The sequence below is a fragment of the Girardinichthys multiradiatus genome, chromosome 13 (assembly GCF_021462225.1).
Source record: "Girardinichthys multiradiatus isolate DD_20200921_A chromosome 13, DD_fGirMul_XY1, whole genome shotgun sequence".
NCBI classification, from domain to species: Eukaryota; Metazoa; Chordata; class Actinopteri; order Cyprinodontiformes; family Goodeidae; genus Girardinichthys; species Girardinichthys multiradiatus.
In genome coordinates this window covers 4,386,944-4,411,467 of record NC_061806.1, presented here as the reverse complement: position 1 = coordinate 4,411,467, position 24,524 = coordinate 4,386,944, and the positions used below count along the sequence as shown (strand labels likewise).

Here is a 24,524-nt window from a genome sequence, read left to right as displayed (position 1 = left end):
CCACAGTAGTCTTACGTAGCTCTGTTCAAGCCATCAAGACAAAATGGAATAAGTTTGGCACAACTGTAACCCTACAAGGACGAGGCTATCCATCTAAACTGACAGAATGTGCAAGAAGAGCATTAAACAGAGAAGTAGCCAAGAAGTCCAGGGTAACTCTGGAGGATCTGAAGAGATTCACTCCTCAGCTGTGAGAACCTATTAACAGACCTGTTCTTCAAGCTTCGTACAAAACTAGCCCTTTTAGAAGAGTGCCAAGTGGAAAGCAATAAGAAGTCCTGTTTGAAGTTTGCCACAAGCCTTTTAGGATCCAGTAAACACGAGGAAGAAGGTGCTCTGCTCAGAGGAGACTGAAACTAACCTTTTTGGTTTATGTTAGTAACAGACTTTATGTGGTGGTCAAAATTTAGATTCAGGTCCAAAACTACATCCAGCTTGCATGCTCTGTGGTCTTTAGCCCCATTGACTATAGTTGAGTGCTGATCTTAATCCTCACATTTAAACATTTTGTGACCAAAAACAAACATTTTTATCTAGTCTTCATTAGTATTGATGCATCTAGTTTTAGCTGCTTTAAAGAGGTTTGATCACTGCAGATTTCAGGACCTGGGAAAATCACCTAACTGAAGGTAAATGTTTACCATCTGTAATATTTCAGGGGAAACACAGCTAAAAACTGTTTTTAAACACTTGGTCAGCAACAAACCAAGGCAGTAAGTTATATATTTTAGGTTTTGAAGTGTTGTCAAAGATCCATAATTCAGTTTACTAAACTCATTCAGATGCTGTGATGATTCTGGAGGTACAGAATGGATCAGCAAGTTATCAGAGGTGAAGCCACACACTCCTTGTCTTATTCTTTGAAATTTGTGTTTGAAAAAAACTGCAAAGTCATTGAAGGACTTGTTGGGTCAGAGTTCAGGATGAACAGGTGGTAAGGGGTTGTCAGCCTGTCAACAATAATAAATACAGTTTGGGCATTATTCACGTTTTTATGGCTAATAGATAAATATAACTGACTCTTTACTTAACTTTTGATTACAGAAATGAAGACTTTCTACATAAATGTCATAAAAACCCGGAGCTTTGTTTTTCTCCATGGGTATACAACGTTTCTACACATAGTTTTTTTGAGCTCTAGATGTAGGAGCATTCCTCCATGGTGACTTTTTCTTTCCAGATAAAACCCTGGTCTTTTATCTATAAAGATATTCAGACCAAATTTATCTACAAGGTCATCGCCAGAAGCTGGGAGTAAATGGTGAAAGGACTTCGGCGAATGTTGCAAAGGTATGCATCATTAATGCATCGTTTTGTGATTACCTTAGATCTGGTACTGCCCGAGAGTCCAGGAATAACCATTTAAATCACAAACAGAAATCGTCAAAAAGAGCAACATCAGTCACAACAACATCAGCAATGTTTAGACCTCAAGAAATAAGGAGAGGGGATATGCAAATGTAATCCCTTACCACCAGGGGTCTGTCTATATTTTTTTTCCTGGTGCTGGTGGGGGGCGGGTGAGTGGGCAGGTAGGGGCACAGATGTGGCACCCTGAAACTGTAGTTTATGATCTAAAATGTAAGCTAATATATTTCTGTTTTGTTTCTGTGTTTTAATAAAAGGTAAAAAAATAATTAAAAAAAGAGACCATCCTAAAGCTGCCAGTTACAGGGGTTGGACAATGAAACTGAAACACCTGGTTTTAGACCACAATAATTTATTAGTATGGTGTGGGGCCTCCTTTTACGGCCAATACAGCGTCAATTCATCTTGGGAATGACATATACAAGTCCTGCACAGTGGTCAGAGGAATTTTAAGCCATTCTTCTTGCAGGATAGTGGCCAGGTCACTACGTGATACTGGTGGAGGAAAATGTTTCCTGACTCGCTCCTCCAAAACACCCCAAAGTGGCTCAATAATATTTAGATTTGGTGACTGTGCAGGCCATGGGAGATGTTCAACTTCACTTTCATGTTCATCAAACCAATCTTTCACCAGTCTTGCTGTGTGTATTGGTGTATTGTCATCCTGATACACGGCACCGCCTTCAGGATACAATGTTTGAACCATTGGATGCACATGGTCCTCAAGAATGGTTCGGTAGTTCTTGGCAGTGATGCGCCCATCTAGCACAAGCATTGGGCCAAGGGAATGCCATGATATGGCAGCCCAAACCATCACTGATCCACCCCCATGCTTCACTCTGGGCATGCAACAGTCTGGGTGGTACGCTTCTTTGGGGCTTCTCCACACCGTAACTCTCCCAGATGTGGGGAAAATAGTAAAGGTGGACTCATCAGAGAACAATACATGTTTCACATTGTCCACAGCCCAAGATTTGCGCTCCTTGCACCACTGAAACCGACATTTGGTATTGGCATGAGTGACCAAAGGTTTCGCTATAGCAGCCCGGCCGTGTATATTGGCCCTGTGGAGCTCCCGACGGATAGTTCTGGTGGAAAAAGGAGAGTTGAGGTGCACATTTAATTCTGCCGTGATTTGGGCAGCCGTGGTTTTATGTTTTTTGGATACAATCCGGGTTAGCACCAGAACATCCCTTTCAGACAGCTTCCTCTTGCGTCCACAGTTAATCCTGTTGGATGTGGTTCGTCCTTCTTGGTGGTATGCTGACATTTCCCTGGATACCGTGGCTCTTGATACATCACAAAGACTTGCTGTCTTGGTCACAGATGCGCCAGCAAGATGTGCACCAACAATTTGTCCTCTTTTGAACTCTGGTATGTCACCCATAATGTTGTGTGCATTTCAATATTTTGAGCAAAACTGTGCTCTTACCCTGCTAATTGAACCTTCACAGTCTGCTCTTACTGGTGAAATGTGCAATCAATGAAGACTGGCTACCAGGCTGGTCCAATTTAGCCATGAAACCTCCCACACTAAAATGACAAGTGTTTCAGTTTCATTGTCCAACCCCTGTACAGGTCCTTCTCAAAATATTAGCATATTGTGATAATTTTCATCATGACATTATGGAAAATAATGAACTTTATCACAATAGTGATAAAGTTCATTATTTTCCATAATGTCATGATGAAAATTTAACATTCATATATTTTAGATTCATTGCACACTAACTGAAATATTTCAGGTCTTTTATTGTCTTAATACGGATTATTTTGGCATACAGTTCATGAAAACCCAAAATTCCTATCTCACAAAATTAGCATATTTCATCCGACCAATAAAAGAAAAGTGTTTTTAATACAAAAAACGTCAACCTTCAAATAATCATGTACAGTTATGCACTCAATACTTGGTCGGGAATCCTTTTGCAGAAATGACTGCTTCAATGCGGCGTGGCATGGAGGCAATCAGCCTGTGGCACTGCTGAGGTCTTATGGAGGCCCAGGATGCTTCGATAGCGGCCTTTAGCTCATCCAGAGTGTTGGGTCTTGAGTCTCTCAACGTTCTCTTCACAATATCCCACAGATTCTCTATGGGGTTCAGGTCAGGAGAGTTGGCAGGCCAATTGAGCACAGTGATACCATGGTCAGTAAACCATTTACCAGTGGTTTTGGCACTGTGAGCAGGTGCCAGGTCGTGCTGAAAAATGAAATGTTCATCTCCATAAAGCTTTTCAGCAGATGGAAGCATGAAGTGCTCCAAAATCTCCTGATAGCTAGCTGCATTGACCCTGCCCTTGATAAAACACAGTGGACCAACACCAGCAGCTGACACGGCACCCCAGACCATCACTGACTGTGGGTACTTGACACTGGACTTCTGGCATTTTGGCATTTCCTTCTCCCCAGTCTTCCTCCAGACTCTGGCACCTTGATTTCCGAATGACATGCAGAATTTGCTTTCATCCGAAAAAAGTACTTTGGAGCACTGAGCAACAGTCCAGTGCTGCTTCTCTGTAGCCCAGGTCTGGGGAATGCAGCACCTGTAGCCCATTTCCTGCACACGCCTGTGCACGGTGGCTCTGGATGTTTCTACTCCAGACTCAGTCCACTGCTTCCGCAGGTCCCCCAAGGTCTGGAATCGGCCCTTCTCCACAATCTTCCTCAGGGTCCGGTCACCTCTTCTCGTTGTGCAGCGTTTTCTGCCACACTTTTTCCTTCCCACAGACTTCCCACTGAGGTGCCTTGATACAGCACTCTGGGAACAGCCTATTCGTTCAGAAATTTCTTTCTGTGTCTTACCCTCTTGCTTGAGGGTGTCAATAGTGGCCTTCTGGACAGCAGTCAGGTCGGCAGTCTTACCCATGATTGGAGTTTTGAGTGATGAACCAGGCTGGGAGTTTTAAAGGCCTCAGGAATCTTTTGCAGGTGTTTAGAGTTAACTCGTTGATTCAGATGATTAGGTTCATAGCTCGTTTAGAGACCCTTTTAATGATATGCTAATTTTGTGAGATAGGAATTTTGGGTTTTCATGAGCTGTATGCCAAAATAATCCGTATTAAGACAATAAAAGACCTGAAATATTTCAGTTAGTGTGCAATGAATCTAAAATATATGAATGTTAAATTTTCATCATGACATTATGGAAAATAATGAACTTTATCACAATATGCTAATATTTTGAGAAGGACCTGTATATCTCCCATTAAAAAGCTTAAACCCTACAGCACCAATTTAATTTTGACAGTAGTTGTTTTGGTTTATTGCACTAAATTATTATCTTTTTTTCTGTATACAGTATATGTTTTTTTCTGTTATGGTTTTGTTCCTAAACAAATGTAAAAAAAGGCATACTATCATCAGAGTGAGCAAAAACTCTGCACATGTGCAACTCATTGCCAGTTGTGACATCATGCTGTGAGATACACTGGACAGCCTGTTGTAGCCAGTTGCAGTGTGTGGTAAGAGACTCAGCTCATTAATGCAGCGACGTTCTTTTAACCGTGTCCTGTCCGGCAGAGTAGCGTTCGCAATTGTTGTCCGAGTGCCAAGAAAAAGCCCTACACATTTACTTTCACAAGTGGAGCATCACATCTAACCCTTTAAAGCTCTGTTTGATATTTATAAAATAAACTTTATTAGAAACTGCTTTGGGATTATTTCATTTGTTACAGACACGGAGAGAGAAATGAAAAGGAAAAAAAAAGAAGCACGAAACAGAGAAGAATAGAATGGAGGAAAGAAAGAGGGATGAAGAGAATACAAGATAACCTGTTGGTGCGTAAATGGTTGCCTTATAGTGACAGGAATATTGTTGGTCTAGTCTATCAAGTTGTAGTTCCAGTTAAGTTCAGGAACCTTGTTATAAAAAGTACACATGGAGAACTGTCTGGCCATCTAGATGTAAATAAGACTTACCATTGAGTTTTGCGTCACTTTTAGTGGCTGCGTCTGAAAAAAGATGTCACTTATTTTATTAAGACTTGTCATACTTGCCAGTTAACTGGAAAAACAATTCAAAATCTAAAACCTTTTCCTCTTTTTTCCATACCTGCAGTTGGAAGCCTTTTGAACATTTAATCATAGATTGTGTTGGCCCACTGAGTCCTTCAAAGTCTGGATCTGTGTATTTGCTGACAGTTACAGGGGTTGGACAATGAAACTGAAACACCTGTCATTTTAGTGTGGGAGGTTTCATGGCTAAATTGGACCAGCCTGGTAGCCAGTCTTCATTGATTGCACATTGCACCAGTAAGAGCAGAGTGTGAAGGTTCAATTAGCAGGGTAAGAGCACAGTTTTGCTCAAAATATTGAAATGCACACAACATTATGGGTGACATACCAGAGTTCAAAAGAGGACAAATTGTTGGTGCACGTCTTGCTGGCGCATTTGTGACCAAGACAGCAAGTCTTTGTGATGTATCAAGAGCCACGGTATCCAGGGAAATGTCAGCATACCACCAAGAAGGACGAACCACATCCAATAGGATTAACTGTGGACGCAAGAGGAAGCTGTCTGAAAGGGATGTTCTGGTGCTAACCCGGATTGTATCCAAAAAATACAAAACCACGGCTGCCCAAATCACGGCAGAATTAAATGTGCACCTCAACTCTCCTGTTTCCACCAGAACTGTCCGTCGGGAGCTCCACAGGGTCAATATACACGGCCGGGCTGCTATAGCGAAACCTTTGGTCACTCATGCCAACACCAAACGTCAGTTTCAATGGTGCAAGGAGCACAAATCTTGGGCTGTGGACAATGTGAAACATATTATTCTCTGATGAGTCCACCTTTACTGTTTTCCCCACATCCGGAAGAGTTACGGTGCGTAGAAGCCCCAAAGAAGCATACCACCCAGACTGTTGCATGCCCAGAGTGAAGCATGGGGGTGGATCAGTGATGGTTTGGGCTGCCATATCATGGCATTCCCTTGGCCCAATACTTGTGCTAGATGGGCGCGTCACTGCCAAGGACTACCGAACCATTCTTGAGGACCATGTGCATCCAATGGTTCAAACATTGTATCCTGAAGGCGGTGCCGTGTATCAGGATGACAATGCACCAATACACACAGCAAGACTGGTGAAAGATTGGTTTGATGAACATGAAGTTGAAGTGAAGTTGAACATCTCCCATGGCCTGCACAGTCACCAGATCTAAATATTATTGAGACACTTTGGGGTGTTTTGGAGGTGCGAGTCAGGAAACGTTTTCCTCCACCAGAATCACGTAGTGACCTGGCCACTATCCTGCAAGAAGAATGGCTTAAAATTCCTCTGACCACTGTGCAGGACTTGTATACAGGTCCTTCTCAAAATATTAGCATATTGTGATAAAGTTCATTATTTTCCATAATGTCATGATGAAAATTTAACATTCATATATTTTAGATTCATTGCACACTAACTGAAATATTTCAGGTCTTTTATTGTCTTAATACGGATGATTTTGGCATACAGCTCATGAAAACCCAAAATTCCTATCTCACAAAATTAGCATATAATTAAAAGGGTCTCTAAACGAGCTATGAACCTAATCATCTGAATCAACGAGTTAACTCTAAACACCTGCAAAAGATTCCTGAGGCCTTTAAAACTCCCAGCCTGGTTCATCACTCAAAACCCCAATCATGGGTAAGACTGCCAACCTGACTGCTGTCCAGAAGGCCACTATTGACACCCTCAAGCAAGAGGGTAAGACACAGAAAGACATTTCTGAACGAATAGGCTGTTCCCAGAGTGCTGTATCAAGGCACCTCAGTGGGAAGTCTGTGGGAAGGAAAAAGTGTGGCAGAAAACACTGCACAACGAGAAGAGGTGACCGGACCCTGAGGAAGATTGTGGAGAAGGGCCGATTCCAGACCTTGGGGGACCTGCGGAAGCAGTGGACTGAGTCTGGAGTAGAAACATACAGAGCCACCGTGCACAGGCGTGTGCAGGAAATGGGCTACAGGTGCCGCATTCCCCAGACCTGGGCTACAGAGAAGCAGCACTGGACTGTTGCTCAGTGGTCCAAAGTACTTTTTTCGGATGAAAGCAAATTCTGCATGTCATTCGGAAATCAAGGTGCCAGAGTCTGGAGGAAGACTGGGGAGAAGGAAATGCCAAAATGCCAGAAGTCCAGTGTCAAGTACCCACAGTCAGTGATGGTCTGGGGTGCTGTGTCAGCTGCTGGTGTTGGTCCACTGTGTTTTATCAAGGGCAGGGTCAATGCAGCTAGCTATCAGGAGATTTTGGAGCACTTCATGCTTCCATCTGCTGAAAAGCTTTATGGAGATGAAGATTTCATTTTTCAGCACGACCTGGCACCTGCTCACAGTGCCAAAACCACTGGTAAATAGTTTACTGACCATGGTATCACTATGCTCAATTTGCCTGACAACTCTCCTGACCTGAACCCCATAGAGAATCTGTGGGATATTGTGAAGAGAACGTTGAGAGACTCAAGACCCAACACTCTGGATAAGCTAAAGGCCGCTATCGAAGCATCCTGGGCCTCCATAAGACCTCAGCAGTGCCACAGGCTGATTGCCTCCATGCCACGCCGCATTGAAGCAGTCATTTCTGCAAAAGGATTCCCGACCAAGTATTGAGTGCATAACTGTACATGATTATTTGAAGGTTGACGTTGTTTGTATTAAAAACACTTTTCTTTTATTGGTCGGATGAAATATGCTAATTTTGTGAGATAGGAATTTTGGGTTTTCATGAGCTGTATGCCAAAATCATCTGTATTAAGACAATAAAAGACCTGAAATATTTCAGTTAGTGTGCAATGAATCTAAAATATATGAATGTTAAATTTTCATCATTACATTATAGAAAATAATGAACTTTATCACAATATGCTAATTTTTTGAGAAGGACCTGTATGTCATTCCCAAGACAAATTGACGCTGTATTGGCCGCAAAAGGAGGCCCTACACCATACTAATAAATTATTGTGGTCTAAAACCAGGTGTTTCACTTTCATTGTCCAACCCCTGTAGCTTCTGAGAATCTTAAAAGGGTTTAAAGAAAAATGAAACAATGGTTTGACCAGAAGGCTAAGAATTGGGTTTCACCCAGGAGACAAGGTCCTTGCTTTACTTCCTGTTCAAGGTTCTCCCATTCAGGCAAAGTTCTATGGTCCATATTCTGTTTTGAAACAGGTGTCGGTGCAAGATTATGTGGTTTCTATCCAAGATTGGAAACGACCGATTCAGTTTTGCCATGTAAATTTACTAAAGCCTTACTTCAGTCGGATTCCGGAAGAGAAAGAAGTGAAGGCCGTTGCCTCTTCTGTGAAAGTAGACTTGATCTATAGACAGGTTGGATGAGGATGTGCAGAGTCCAGATGATGCTCTGTTCCAGCCCAGACTCAAGAACTCTGTGATATTATCCAACTTACAACTACACTGCTTAAAAAAATAAAGGGAACACTCAAATAACACATCCTAGATCTGAATAAATTAAATATTCTCATTGAATACTTTGTTCTGTACAAAGTTGAATGTGCTGACAACAAAATAACACAAAAATCATCAATGGAAATCAAATTTATTAACCAATGGAGGCCTGGATTTGGAGTCACACACAAAATTAAAGTGGAAAAACACACTAGAGGCTGATCCAACTTTGATGTAATGTCCTTAAAACAAGTCAAAATGAGGCTCAGTATTGTCTGTGGCCTCCACGTGTCTGTATGACCTCCCTACAACACCTGGACATGCTCCTGATGAGACGATGGATGGTCTCCTGAGGGATCTCCTCCCAGACCTGGACTAGTCCATAGCTTCAATGTCTTCATCTTGCTGGAACTTCTGACACACTCCAGCCACATGAGGTCTAGCATTGTCCTGCATTAGGAGGAACCCAGGGCCAACCGCACCAGCATATGGTCTCACAAGGGGTCTGAGGATCTCATCTTGGTACCTAATGGCAGTTAGGCTACCTCTGGGAAGCACATGGAAAGAAATGCCACCCCACACCATTACTGACCCACTGCCAAACCGGTTATGCTGAAGGATGTTGCAGGCAGCAGATCGCTCTCCACGGTGTTTCCAGACTCTGTCACGTCTGTCACATGTGCTCAGTGTGAACCTGTTTTCATCTGTGAAGAGCTCAGGGCGCCAGTGGTAAATTTGCCAATCCTGGTGTTCTCTGGCAAATGCCAAGCGTCCTGCATGGTGTTGGGCTGTGAGCACAACCCCCATTTGTGGACGTCGGGCCCTCATACCATCCTCATGGAGTCGTTTTCTAACCGTTTGTGCAGACACATGCACATTTGTGGCCTGATGGACGTCATTTTGCAGGGCTCTGGCAGTGCTCCTCCTGATCCTCCTTGCACAAAGGCGGAGGCAGCGGTCCTGCTGCTGGGTTGTTGCCCTCCTACATCCTCCTCCAGGTCTCCTGGTGTACTGGCCTGTCTCCTGGTAATGCCTCCAGGCTCTGGACACTACGCTGACAGACACAGCAAACCTTCTTGCCACAGCTTGCATTGATGTGCCATCCTGGATGGGCTGCACAACCTGAGCCACTTGTGTGGGTTGTAGAGTCCGTCTCATGCTACCACGAGTGTGAAAGCACCACCAACATTCAAAAGTGACCAAAACATCAGCCAGAAAGCATCGGTACTGAGAAGTGGTCTGTGGTCCCACCTGCAGAACCGCTCCTTTATTGAGTGTGTCTTGCTAATCGCCAAAGATTTCCCCCTGTTGTCTATTCCATTTGCACAACAGCATGTGAAATTGATTGTCAATCAGTGTTGCTTCCTAAGTGGACAATTTGATTTTACAGAAGTTTGATGTGCTTGGAGTTATATTGTGTTGTTTAAGTGTTCCCTTTATTTTTTTGAGCAGTGTATTATTGGGTCATTTGTCTGCAGAAAGAAGTCAGCAGTTGAAGCAGTTAGTTTTGGATTTTCCAACACGTACTAATTTAGTTGAGCATGATATTGATGTAGAAAAAGTGCATCCCATCCATCAGCATTTCTTTTGTGTTGAATGTTTGGAGTCAGAAGTTCAGTATTTGTTGGAAAATGGAATGGCTAAACCATCCTGTTCCAGTTGGGCTTCACCGTGTTTGTTGGTAAATAAACCTGATGGTTATAGATTCTGTACTGACAACAGGAAACTGAAAAGCAAAAACCTGACTCATATCCATTTCCTCGGATGGAAGACTGTGTTGATCGTGTTGGGACTAAGTTTGTGAGTAAATCTGATTTGCTCAAAGGTTATTATCAAGTGCCCTTGTCTGCTTGAGCCCAAAAGGTTTCTTCTTTTACTATACCATCTCGGTTATATTCTTATACAGTAATGAGTTTTGGTCTTCGGAATGCACCAGCCATATTCCAGCGATTGATGAACCAAGTGGTTGCTCCCCTGAAAGGGTGTGCTGTCTACTTGGATGATGAAGTGGTGATACATGGCCTGAACACATATTATGTATCCGGGGATTGTTTCATTGTCTTCAAGACGCTTATTTAACAGTAAACTTGGCAAAATGTGAATTTGCAAAAGCTACTGTGTGCAGGCTAAGGTCCAAGCTATTGCTAGTTTTCCATCTCCTACATCAAAAAATGCTGCTACTGCTTAAAAGCTGCCATGTATGCAGCACAAGGGAGGCTCTCCTGCAATTCCACCCGCTGATTTGGTTGTAAGGTTGGTTTTTGGCTTTAGGTTATTGTGTCTGGGCTTTGATTAATCTTAATTTTGGTTTCTCATATCAGGTATTCCTTTTCAGGTTTAATTTCTTTAAGTAAACAATCCTTTTGTTTTTGTAAGAAAATCCTTGTGTGGTCTCCTTCAATGTTACCCCACCAAACGAGCCTGGTGGACGTAACACCTGAGAGGAGATGCTCAAGAGACCTGGAATTTTCTTATCTTATTGTAATAATTTTCTGACCTCCTTTTTATTGACTGTTGTATTGCCTTCTCTGCCTGATTAAAAGCATGTGCCCCTGGGTTTGACACACAGACAAAAGACTGGCTTACTTTGACTATACAGTCAGGGGAAAAGACTATGAATACCATTTTGGCAGTTTACTGGTTTGCAGCAAACTCGCTTGTGTCACAACACAATGCCAAGGACAGACAATGACCATGATTTAGCTGAAGCGAATATTCCTGTTGCTGACGGGTTATAAGGTCATTTCTAAACAAGTTGTAAAGTGACTAAGAATATTCACCAGTGAGAAGCATTTATGACAATCGCCAGTCTTCCCTAAGTCAATGCAGTGTTTAAAATGAGCTCCATCTATTGACTCTACAGGTGTCAAACAGCTAAGGCTTGGACTAGACTGGGTCAACTATGATCCAAACAGCAGCAAATCTACAACAGAATGGTGTGAACAGACATAGAAACCTGTTTCTATGCAGTCATAGAAACTTGTTTCCAGGATATAGTTGCTAATGCTAAATGAAGGGACATCTTTTGGTGCAATAAACTTTTACTCTAAATTATTTTACTTAATCCTCCTTGATAAAGCAATGACTAACAGTCATGACCTGTGCGTGTCTCCTCTGTTTCTGTTTATATTATCTGCCAGTAGAAACTCCTGGTTCCTAAGGTTGTTTATTTACATTTTTGGACCTTAACAAACTGCCTTCTTTTACTGTTAACCAACAATAAAATAATACTAATCAGCTGTAGATTGCTGCTTGTGTCAGTGTGGTTCTGACAGAGCTTCTGTCCTCCTAAAACAGAAGAGGTCAAACAGATGTTTTGTTGCCCATTAGGATTGTATAAGTGGAACGGAATTTATCAGCCAGAGTTTCAACCGCTACCAACATAATCTTAATAACTCACAACATAAGTTGTTAGAAGAAAACGATTTTATTCGGTAGTCTGTATGATAAAGGCACAGGTGATAGAGAATTCTGTTCATTTGAAAAGAAACGGCTTGGTAAAGATGGCTGAACATAGAACATTAACCAGAGAACAAGCAGCACTAAAAAAAGAACCAAGGAAAGGCAACGTTATATATGTTATAATACAGTTTATCCAACTAAGAAACACAAGGTTTGTATATTGGCTGATACGTTAAAATCAGTGCAAAGCTTTTGCAACAGGTGTAAAGACTTAACTAGCAACCAACATGAACAAACTGACTGGGTGCTAACATCTAAAGCTTAGAATGAGAAAAGTCTTCTCACTAAAATTAGCTCAAGCACAAGACAATTGAAGTGAAAGAAAAAGACGCTATGTTGTTGTTAAACTGTACAAGTGGAATATATCATCATGATATTGTTCAAATGTAGAAATACAACACAGTCCCCCTGTGGGTTCCCGCTGTGTACTGTGTGCATTCTGTCATTACAACTTTTACAGAGACAAAACATGTGTCCTAAACAAAATCTGGATGTTTGTATTTGACTAACTTCTATCGAAAATAGGTAGGCCATAGAAAAGCACAAAGAAAAATCTCACAAGTGACTCAATAATTTAATGGAAGAAAAAAATGCTGGATGAGAGAAAAGACCGTAATTAAAAGGGGAAAAGGTAGTCAGTGGGAAATGAACCCACTTTTTGCTACATATTTCACAGCAAATATAGGCTGTTTTTTTTTTTGGTTTCCAGTGTTTCCAGTATGTCCAATCTCCTCTGATTTGTTTGACATGGATCTCATTAAACATAATTATTTATACATTCATTTTTCAAGCTTTTTTTTCTCTCTTACCTAGGTAACAGTGAGTGGCTGCCTAGTCTAAAGAAATGACCTTTTACATCTCTTTGAAACTTAAGTAAAGTGGATCACGCTGTTAAGAAAATCTAACTGGAGCTAAACTGTTCCAAAGACAAACAGCCAATCCTGAGCTGTTTTTGTCACAATGTTGTCTGTTTAGCATTTCTGTTTCACTAACAGACGGATGTTGAAGATATTAGAGGTTTGGTAAGCTTTCACACCAATGCCATTTATGTGAGTTTTGAAGCTGTTCCTACATACAAACACATTTTCTGACCAACAGCTTCAATCTTGAATACATTCACTTTTTACTTGATCTGAAACCTTGGGAGAGTGGTGTGTTTGTTGCCACAGGACTAATATGCTATGCAGACTTTCATATTGCAAAAAATAAGTGGAGATCAAATCATTTATGATACAACATGACAAACTCCACAACCTGGAGCCAAAGATGGATTAAATAGGACTTCTTCTCAAACAAATTACAGCAGCAACACAGAGTGCCAGCGGTGTGCCTAACAACAGGACCAAATGATAACTGCCCTAGTTTTTCTCTGAGGTAACGGGTAACTGAGCTTCTCTCCAGTAACATTGTGTAAAACCTGAACCACTTATTTTCTGTTTCAAATCCAAAAAGAGATAAGAACCCAGCTAGAGAAATGTAAAGCTATACAGTTCTCTGCTGCTGATTTAAATCAGTTTATTTTTACTTTTTAATTAGTTTTTTTTGAAGTGTCAATATTAGCCAACAGGAAGCTCCTGATGATGAAAAAACCCAAACAGACTAACTGCTGTGGAGAACAGTGTTCTCTAAAGTGAAGTCATACTGGAAGCTAGCCAGATTGTAGTTTATGTCTCTGGACAGCAGAACATCAGGGAGCAGGTTGGATCCAGCCTGCATGGCCAGGACATGAGGGGCTAATGTGAAAGGGATGTCTCCCAGAAGATCTGGGAGGGCCGAAGAGACTTCCACAGCTGGATGGCCGCCAGGTATATGAAGTAAAGCTGCTGGGGGATTTTCATCAGCTGGTTGAAATGGAGTTGCACAGGATGACTGTGAGGGAAAAGAGGTATGTTACTCTACAGAAATCTAATTTACAGAAAAGCCAGGCAGTTATTAAAAAATGCAAAAACTGTATTTGGACCCTAGTTTAACAGATAAATACAAAGGAGACGATACCCTGTTTGTTAAATAACATATTGGTATTTTCTCGATGCCAGCAAAACTCATTTACTATGGTTTTAAAAAAGTACCCAGCCCAAGACAAATCCTTTCCAAACTTTTTTTTTTTTGTCCTTTTGTTCTACAATACAACTGAAAAAGAAACAAATCTTTTTATGAAGGTGCCATAAACTTCTACTTTATTAAAGCATCTGTTGACTCAATCTCAGCATCTAGTCTTCTTTATTGGAAGCCTGTTAGTATCCCACATCTTGACTTGGCAACAATGCTAACGTTTTCCTTGCAAAACTAAAATCCAGTGCTCTTCAGGTGACCGCACAGATTTTCTACACCAATTAGTTCTGGACTATGGCTTACATTACAATACCTTGCATTTTTCTCTCATGAAATTATTCTTTTGTTGATTTGTATGTACTCTAGGATCCACTGAGAAGTTGATAAATAAAATCCTCTTCAGCCTCAGCCTTCTCACAGACACCAGAAGGTTTAGGGTTTTATTTATATCTTTATTAAATCATTTTTGTCTGACTTTTTGTCAGATTCTAGTTTGTTCATGTAAATGATAAATCATCTTCAAACTCCAGGGTTAATTGTGGAGTACCACAGGGTTCAGTACTTGGACCAATTCTCTTCACTATATATATATATACTTCCAATAGGTAAAATTATCAGGCAGCATAGGATACATTTTCACTGTTATGCTGATGATACTCAGCTTTATTTATTTATGCTGATGAGCCCAACCAGTTTAGATAGACTACAGACATATCTTGAAGACCTAAAAATGTGAATGTTTTTAAATTTACTGCAGAAGTTGTCATCTTTGGACAGGAATTTTTGAAGAAACAAAAAAACTGCTTAGTCAATCACTTAATGTGGATGACATTAAACTGACCTCTGGTAATAAAGTAAAAAACCTTGGTGTTATTTTTGACCAGAACATGTCATTTAAATCCTATACTAAGCAATTTTCTAGGATTTCCTTCTTTCACCTCCAGAACATTGCCACAATTAGAAATATCCTATCCAGGAGTGACGCTGAAAAACTAGTCCATGCATTTGTTACTTCTATTATAATTTCTTACTATCGGGATGTCCACAAAATGCAGCTGATTCAAACCCTGCAGCAAGAGTTCTGATGAAAATTTAAGAGAGATCATATTTCTCCTATTTTAGCTTCCCTTCATTGGCTCCCTGTTAAATCCAGAATAGAATTTAAAATTCTCCTTCTTACATATAAAGTCCTTAATGATCTAGCTCCATCATACATCAGAGATCTGATTGTTCCATATATTACTAACAGAGCACTTCGTTCTCAGACTGCAGGTTTACTGGTGGTTCCTAGAGTCTCTAGAAGTAGAATGGGAGTCAGATCCTTTAGTTATCAGGCTCCTCTCCTGTGGAACCAGCTCCCGGTTTTAATCCGTGAGGCAGACACTCTGTCTACTTTTAAGGCTAGGCTTAAAACTTTCCTTTTTTATATAGCCTATAGTTAGAGTGGCTTAGGTTGTTCTGAGCTATCTCTGTAGTTATGCTGCTACAGGCTTAGGCTGACCACTTTCACTCTCCGCTACATTCTCATACTGCTCTCCAGTTTTGCATTGTTTGCTGTTATTTCAGCTTTTAATTTTATGTTCTCTCTCTATTTTGTATTTTTCTAGAAGCTACATCCGACCTGGCTCTGTGTTTAGCTGTGGCACCTTAATGCTCATCTCATACAGATGATACACTTGGCCCTGCCTTTCAGTGTTTAACCCCATCTCTCCTAGACATAGCTACTAGCTGAGCTTCTATTGTGACTAACTGTACAGTGGGGAGAACAAGTATTTGGTACACTGCAGATTTTGCAGGTTTTCCCACTTGCAAAGCATGTAGAAGTCTTTATGTTTTATCATAGGTACTCTTCAACTGTGAGTGACGGAATATTAAACAATCCAGAAAATCACATTGTGTGATTTTTAAGTACGGTAATTAATTTGCATTTTATTGTATGACATAAGTATTTTATCACCTAACAACCAGTAAGAATCCCGGCTCTCACAGGCCTGTTAGTCCTTCTTTAAGAAGCCCTCCTGTTCTCCACTCATTACCTGTATTAATTGCACCTGTTTGAACTCGTTATCTGTATAAAATACACCTGTCCACACACTCAATGAAACAAACTCCAACCTCTCCACAATGGCCAAGACCAGAGAGCTGTGGAAGGACATCAGGGATAAAATAGTAGAACTGCACAAAGCTGGGATGGGCTACAGCCGCCATGGATTAAAATCCTGCAGCACACGAAAGGTCCCTCTGATCAAGCCATCGCATGTCCAGGTCCACCTGAAGTCTGTCAGTGACCATCTGGATGATCCAGAATGGGAGAAGGTCATGTGGTCTGGTGAGACCAAAATGGAGCTCTTTGGTCTAAACTCCACCCGCCGTGTTTGGAGGAGGAAGAAAGATGACTACAACCCCAAGAACACCATCCCTACCGTGAAGCATGGAGGTGGAAACATCATTCTTTGGGGATGCTTTTCTGCACCTTATTGAGGGGAGGATGGATGGGGTCATGTATCGGGAGATCTTAGCCAACAACTTTCTTCCCTCAGTAAGGGCACTGAAGATGGGTCGTGGCTGGGTCTTCCAGCATGACAACGACCCGAAGCACACAGCCAGGGCAACTAAGGAGTGGCTCCCTAAGAAGCATCTCAAGGTCCTGGAGTGGCCTAGCCTGTCTCCAGACCTGAACCCAATCGAAAATCTTGGAGGGAGCTGAAAGTCTGTATTGTGCAGTGACAGCCCTGAAACCTGAAGGATCAGGAGAAGATCTGTATGGAGGAGTGGTCCAGAATCCCTGCTGCAGTGTGTGCAAACCTCGTCAAGAACTACAGGAAACGTCTGATATCTGTAATTGCAAACAAGGGTCTCTGTACCAAATATTAAGTTTTGTTTTTCTGATGTATCAAATATTTATGTTATGCAATAAAATAAAAACCTGCAAAACTGGCAGTGTATCAAATACTTGTTCTCCCGACTGTATGTGCTCCATTTCACACTCTAGACCTGAATACTGGTTCAGAGGTTCTTTGTCAAGCTGATCTCTCCTAGATGAAGCCACTAAAGGAGCTACATCCACTAACATTTACTTTTCCTTCCCATAGAAAGTACTCCTGGATCTGTGTTCTTTTTGTGTCTCTGGTCTGTTCTCTCAAACCCCCAGTCGGTCGTGGCAGATGACCGCTCACAGTAAGATGGTTCTGCTGGAGGTTTCTTCCTGTTAAAAGGGAGTTTTTCCTCTCCACTGTCGCTACATGCATGCTCAGTATGAGGGATTGCTGCAAAGTCAACACCAGTGACTGTCCACTGTCTCTACATGCTCATCCAGGAGGAGTGAATGCTACAAGTCTCTGACTCGATTCAACCTGCTGTGTTTCCTTAGATAGAAAAACTTTTTATCCAATTTGAATAAATAACTGAATCTGATGTATGTACCTGACTTGAAATCTGTATGATTTGATTAAATTGACTTTGTAAAGCGCCTTGAGACAACATGTGCTGTGAATTGGCCAGGAGTCTTTCTGCATGGAGTTTGCATGTTCTCCCCGTGCATGCGTGGGTTCTCACCGGGTACTCCAACTTCCTCCCACAGTCCAAAGACATGCCTGTTAGATAAACTGGTCTCTCTAAATTGGCTTTAGGTGTGAATGAGTGTCTGCTTGGTTGTTTGTCCTGTGTGTCTCTGTGTTGCCCTGTGATGGACTGGTGACCTGTCCAGGGTGTACCCCGCCTCCCGCCTGTAGACTGCTGGAGATAGGCTCCAGCTCCCCCACGACCCACTATGGAAGTAGCGGTAGAAAATGACTGACTGAATTGAATTATTTACCAAACATACAATTTGGAAATTTGGCTCAAAGATTCTCCTTAATTCAGACACATGCAGAATACAGGACATTTTGTCACACAACCACCCTGGAACTCCAGGCATGAAGGTGTGTGCTTTATGTTTGATGCCCCGTTTCCACCCTGTGACCCACTATGGAATAAGCGGTATAGAAGATGAATGAATGAATGAATGAAAGGGTGGACTGACATCACATTAAACCCTGTAGATTAATTCCTTTAGAGTTCATATATGTGTGAACACAGACAAGCGAATACGTTTGGCAAACTGGTGCATCTAAAACCTACAAAATAACATCAAATAGACATTCCTTACTATTTCATTAAGTTAAATATTACTATGATGTGAAGTTTTTGTTTTCAGCTCTGGCATTTGACTCCTTGTAACAGTTGTTGTTGATGGGTCTTCATCAAAAAGTGAAATACTTGATTTCATAGTTTGTTAAATACTCACTCTCCTGGTAGTAAATAACTAACAAAAGAGTTTTGATTTTATTAATAAGTCCGTTTTAAGAATTCTTTTCAGGGTTCAGTAGAATTTTTAGGAACCTGCAGAAACCATGTAATAGTGGCTGAAGTTGGTTCAATTAATGACCTTAGTGACAATGTGTGAATTAGGTTTTTATACACTAAGTACTATACATATGTACTAAACTGTATAAATGGACCATTTGTTCTAAATGTATACATGCAAACAATGCTGTAAATTTCAACAGGATGTTCATAATTAGACAAGTTTTCCAGAACTTTACAAACAGTGTTCATTTTTATGAGAAAGGTTTAGTTCGACCCAGAGCCTTTACATGCTGTCTGTAAAAACATAGAAACATACAACAAGACAGTCAGAGATTGCATTCCTCCATCACGCAATGTAAGGTCACTGACACCATAGAAAAAAAAATCCTGAATCCAGATCACCACCAAAATTTAAAGGATTCATCCATGGACTAAGAGACATGTCTGGTAAAAACAAATTGTCTGTAACGTTTTCCATAAAGTTGCTAAAACACAGACAGACAGACGGCACTTAAAACATGACCTCCTTGGTGGAGCTAATAAAACAGTAAGAAGGCTCCTTGTGGAGAATGGCAACAGAAAACGAAAACTAGGACTGGCAGTATAGAGAAATATCTTTTTTTTCCCTTCTTTTATAAATCATTATCTCCTCAACCAACACCAAATCAAGGGTCAGCAGACAAGGAGCGGTAACTCCTCCCCTGCAGTGTGTTCAGTCGATCCAATGTCTTACTCAACGGCTGACAGCGGAAAGACGCTTCCAGGCTGGAATTAAAAGCCGGTATTTTAACCAAGAAAACTCTGACCTATGATTCTGTTATTGTGACATTTTAAAGTTCTACGGAATTACTGCAAAGTCCACGGATGAGTCGAACTATACTTTCACTGTTGAGATGAGGGTGGAGGAGAAACAGCGGTGGCCAGGATTATAAAACCCAGTGTTCTAGCCAAACAACTTGTGCTGATCTCACAGCATTTACACGTTAAAACCATGTTATAATCACTTCAAAGTGTAAGGATGTTTCTAACACTCTCAGATATTGAATAAATTAAGCGTGAGAGACGTGTCCCATAGAAGCATTAATCACAGGAACACAACAGCACGACCTAAAAATCTGTATCTCAGATTGTAACTTGGTTTATAAACATAAAATATTACTTTGAATGAAACATTTACTTCTGAAAGACTTAAATTGAGCTGTAGAGTATTTAAAACTGAATGATTGAATAAAAAAAACTATAAATACCAATTTCACATGCTCCATTTAACTCCCTCCCCATGTTGTTTGGGTGAATTTTGACTTTGTGTCCTGGTAAATGTGGTGGAAATGAGGGGGGCAATAACAGTCTACCTGAAGGAAGTGTCTTTAAAGGAAACGTGCCTTTAAGGCTAACATCAGGCAGAGGAAGCTTAGGCAGGACATCCACAGTGCATAATGGGATCAGAAAATAGACAGGGCCCATCATTTCAGGCCCACAAGATCGAGCACAACGGCTACCAGAATTATTTTGGTAGCCATTGTGTAACAGGGATAAACCGACCATAACCACTGAGGTACAAACCAAGCCTTTCATCTTGGTGGACTGTGCAGTCCTGTGGAGTTTAAGCCTACTGCTGCAGCCTAAACATTTATCCTTGACAAAGCTCACCTTTGATGGTTGGACTATGACATTGGTTGAGGGCTGTGCAGTGTTTACGGTCGGAATCCTCTGCTTTTGTTCGCCAGCGGTCTCCCCTGCAGAACAAGGACAAGATGCAGAGAAAGCGCTGGAACCAAATGTATTTACATCATGAAAGGTCACAAAGCTTTTTCAGGTTGCTTTTCCTCGCTTCTTCTGGAGAAATTAAACTGCAGGAATACTAGAACTATCCCATACAGTTCAAAAATCATTACATCAAAAAAAACATTGACTCAAACTTCAAATGTCTTCTAAAATCTGTTACATTTAAACCCAATACGTTCTGACAATTCTATAAACCACTGATCTGACTTAAACTGTTTTGATCTCATAATTCTGAGCAAAACATCAAACATTTTAATTAGTGGACTTCATTTTTGTCCTAACTCAACTAACCTTTGGCCTTAAGCTTTATATTACCAATAACACAATGAATTCAGTGAGCAGCTCATTTTGACGGTACTGTTGCATCATAGCACCAGATCAGAGAAGAACCTCCCAACTTCTCCAGCTTTATCATCATGCTGTTTGCAGCATGAATGGGACATGTCTATTGTGTAACTGGTTTTACCAGCTAATTCTTCTCAGCATTTATAAAAGGCTATCTAACAAGAAAACTGGTAAATATTGGGTAACCAGGGGTTTGTTTAGTGTTTTCTCAGATTAATAGCAGGAAATAAAAGTTAGGGTATGACTTACACCCAGTTCATAATTAGCAGAAGCATTAATCCTGGTTGATTCTGTCACAGCTTAAAGTTGGAGTTTTACCATCTGGGAGTAAAATGTGTCTAAATCTGCTTCATCACCAGAACCACAGACGGGCCATCAGCAGGCAACTGATGTTTCAGAAAATTACACTTTAACACCTCTCATATAAAATTCAGTGTAACCAACTACCTTCAAGAATTTTTTATTAACTATGTGCAACTTAATGTGAGGACACATACAGCTGTAGCAAGTAAGGTTTCACTGTCACATTAACATAAAGGTTAAAAAGAGAAATTTACAACATAATCTGTTTGCTTTTATTTAATATAGAAAGCTATATTAATAAATGCTAAAATAATACAGCAGATAAATTATTACAACTTCAATAAGGTTATGTATAACATTTATTTGTTATAATTTTGGTTTTGATGAACAGAGTGGAGCAAACAATATGCTGACTATATTTATTAGTACTCAGTGCTGCAAAAAACTTGTTCCTTTCCTTTTGAGCAGTGGGTATAAGCAGCTTTATTCCAAAAATCAATTGGTATGATACATGAACACATGATTAATAAGCTTTAAAAAAAAAAGTCATCAACAGTTTCTTACTTTCACTGTATGCTGTGTTAAATGTTGTTGTTTTTTTAACTACAATGTTTATTTTGAAAAAGAAATGGAGTTAAATGTGTATTTGCCTTAAGGCAGCAGAACAGCCCTGTGTCTGTCTGTCTGACCGGGGTTGCAGCGCACACACACACACACACACACACACACACCGCGGTCACTGTTTGGTTGTTCTCACAGTAAACCTGGCTGCAGCCTGCTTATTTCCGAGCCTTAACATGATTCTTACCAACTACGACAAAACCTCCATCCACTTCCTTGTCAGATGGTGACTTCTTGGAGTCCTTCCGCAATCCAAAGAAGTTCAACATGATTTTCCTTCATCAGCCAAAAATAAAACCTCTTAGTTTTAAGTGTACATTTCAAACGACACTTGAAAATGACAAATGTTATATAGAGTTCAACTATAGACTGTACTGTGATACCATGGGAATATAAAGGTTTTTGTAATGTCAGTCTTACTGTTGATCCTGCTGGAGTCGACAAAGCGCAGTCAGTTGATCATGGTCCCTCTGAATGTTAGCTTCTTTAGGGGCCTCTAGTTTCCTTCCTTCTTGATGAGAACTAACCGAGTATAGAGGTCAAACAATCTTCCGTTAGTACGTTCTGTAATATCCTCCGTGTCTGTGTTATTTTGGTTCTTTGGCTGAGTTACACCTGCTCCGTATTTGCGAGGAAACTAATAACAGCACCTATGACAAATTAACCTGTTCGCGACATTTAGCGGAACTGTTCGTTGTTTCTGGGGATTAGAATTCTAGAACACAACGGATGTGTTGTAAAAAGGCTTGGAGGCGCTCAATTCTATCAAAATGAATGCCTCTATTCCTAGCCACTTCGGGGGACTGGACACTGAACGTATATGCACCGCCCGCGCGGAGTGACGTGGCGTAAAACACAAGTAACGCAAAATTTCCCGCGCGCTGTTGTCTCATCTCCAACAAAGCAGCGACCCGCGAAGATGGCAGGTATCCTAGACGTCCCAAAGCCGAGAATAAACTGCTCCATGCTGTCGCAGTTCATCAACCGGGCCGTCTGCTTCGTCGGGCGTGTTGAAAAGGTCAGAATGGTGCAAGACAATAAGTGCAGGCGGTGTTTTACAGGTAAACGTTTGGATTACATTCACACAGTGGAATATCTAACAGCGAGCCTGCTTTCTGTTTTAGGTTCACCCTACTGGCAAAATGTTCACTGTGATGGATGGAGAGGGAAATGCTGCAACAGTGGAACTAAACGAACCTGTGAGTACATCTCAGGCACAGTTACTATGTAGTAATCACTGTTCCGGTGAAGCGCATAGATATTAATATCAAACTACGTTTGGGTGTCTGTTCGCAGTGTATATGTTAGGTGTGTTTTATGGAGCAAAAGTGTTTGCAACGAGGCTCAATACGGTACTGTAGAGGCTTCGTTAATATCGTTCTATTTAAATGCAAGTTATTTTCTTGTAAAGTGAAGTAAAATTTATATAAACACTTTAATAACGAAATACAGCCTGTCCAGACAACTTGGAAAGTATAATTAGTAATTCCCCTGCTTATTATCGTACGATGTTTAAACTAGCCCTATAATAAAACGTGTAGAATAAACCACATCGTAGCTGCTGCATAAGGTGCTGGCCCACACAGATGTTTTTTCAATTTTAATGATTTCAGATGAGCCATCAAAATTTTATGTCAGACCTGAATGTCATAACCTGAAAAAATTTAGAAAAGCAGTTTTAAAATAATAATATAATTTATTAACAAAGAAATGCTATCTAAGCAAAATTCCCGTTTATACCACATAACTTTTCGGTGGCAAGCCATCAAGAGACTGGTAATGACTGGTTAACATTTTGACCCACTCAGGACGCAACACGTGAAAAATGTGTGTCCCTGTGATGTGCACAGCCTATGGTAAACGCCTAAATATCCATACCTAAAGGTGAAGTACCTGGATATTAAATAGCTTGTTTAAAAGTTGTAAAAGGAAAGTTGGAAGGATGAAATGGCAACAAGTGAGTACAATGAGGGAGATCTAATTAGTATACAAAAACCTGTTGGATATTAAAATGGTGTAGAAATAGAGGGGGCATGTTGGGACAAACAGCATTGTGGTTGTGAAGCACCTTGTGATTTTTATCTGCGATAAGTGCTATCTAAATAAATTTTACTTACTTAAAGTATTCCTTTCTTTTTTTACAGCTTGAAGAAGAGCTGAGCGGAATTGTGGAGATTATTGGGATGGTGTCGAACAAAGGAGAAATAATGGCCAACACATACAACATGCTGAGAGAGGACAAGGGTGTTCCCTTTGGTACGTCCTATCTGACTGAGGAGCACAGCTGTGCTACAGCATGTTTCAGCCCTTGTTGCCAATGATCCAATGTTTCTGTCTGACAGATTTAGAGCTGTACAACGAAGCACTGAAGGTCATCCATGACTTCCCCCAGCATTACCCTTTCCAGGTGACTGCAAGCGGATGAAGAAGACTGTGTGAGAAGATTGTGTTCATTGTTTGTGTTTTTTTCTGTTTTACGTGTGCGAAGGTGAAGGTTGTACAAAAGCTTCTGCAATAAAATGTATATAAATGCAAAAAAATATTGGTGATTTGGATTATTAGTGTAGTGCCTTGCAAAAATACACACAACCTGTAGGCGATGTCACATTTTGTCAAATCACGCCACAAACGATGCGATGAAGCAACACCAAGTAGTCCATAATTATGAAGACAAAAGAAAATGAAGCATAGTGTTCAAATTCTATACAAAGAAAAATCGGAAAAGAATGGCATGCATTAGTAGTCAGCCCCGTCTACTCTGATACCCCTTAATAAAATCTTGTGCAGCTTCATAAACTTTCTAATTAGGAAACATTGTTTAGTTATAATTGAATTTACATATAAATAGACATG

The 24,524-nt window shown here is 40.7% G+C and overlaps 2 protein-coding genes across 2 annotated transcripts; one reads left to right on the top strand and one right to left on the bottom strand.

The window, feature by feature from the left end:
* Positions 1–12,164: 12,164 nt before the first annotated feature.
* Positions 12,165–22,349, bottom strand: umad1 (UBAP1-MVB12-associated (UMA) domain containing 1). Its single transcript, XM_047384817.1, has 4 exons — positions 22,092–22,349; positions 21,859–21,947; positions 20,268–20,353; positions 12,165–14,087 (listed from the first exon to the last, which is right to left on the bottom strand). Exons 2-4 carry the CDS (start codon positions 21,938–21,940, stop codon positions 13,818–13,820), a joined length of 438 nt encoding a protein of 145 aa, XP_047240773.1. The 5' UTR covers positions 21,941–21,947; positions 22,092–22,349; the 3' UTR covers positions 12,165–13,817.
* A 142-nt stretch (positions 22,350–22,491) lies between these two features.
* On the top strand, positions 22,492–24,211 carry rpa3 (replication protein A3). Its single transcript, XM_047384816.1, has 4 exons — positions 22,492–22,689; positions 22,796–22,870; positions 23,816–23,927; positions 24,014–24,211. The coding sequence occupies exons 1-4, from the start codon at positions 22,492–22,494 to the stop codon at positions 24,094–24,096; spliced, it is 468 nt and encodes a 155-aa protein (XP_047240772.1). The 3' UTR covers positions 24,097–24,211.
* Positions 24,212–24,524: the final 313 nt, after the last annotated feature.

What these genes read in the sequence shown, in the direction of transcription:
- rpa3 (XM_047384816.1), top strand. Translation starts at nt 22,492, where the DNA reads ATGCACCGCCCGCGCGGAGTGACGTGGCGTAAAACACAAGTAACGCAA. An exon ending in CAGTGGAACTAAACGAACCT is followed by an intron (nt 22,871 to 23,815) that starts GTGAGTACATCT and finishes CTTTTTTTACAG; the next exon opens with CTTGAAGAAGAGCTGAGCGG. An exon ending in GGACAAGGGTGTTCCCTTTG is followed by an intron (nt 23,928 to 24,013) that starts GTACGTCCTATC and finishes TCTGTCTGACAG; the next exon opens with ATTTAGAGCTGTACAACGAA.
- umad1 (XM_047384817.1), bottom strand. Translation starts at nt 21,940, where the DNA reads ATGTTGAACTTCTTTGGATTGCGGAAGGACTCCAAGAAGTCACCATCT. An exon ending in TGGAGGTTTTGTCGTAGTTG is followed by an intron (nt 20,354 to 21,858) that starts GTAAGAATCATG and finishes CTTGTTCTGCAG; the next exon opens with GGGAGACCGCTGGCGAACAA. An exon ending in TCATAGTCCAACCATCAAAG is followed by an intron (nt 14,088 to 20,267) that starts GTGAGCTTTGTC and finishes TTTCCCTCACAG; the next exon opens with TCATCCTGTGCAACTCCATT.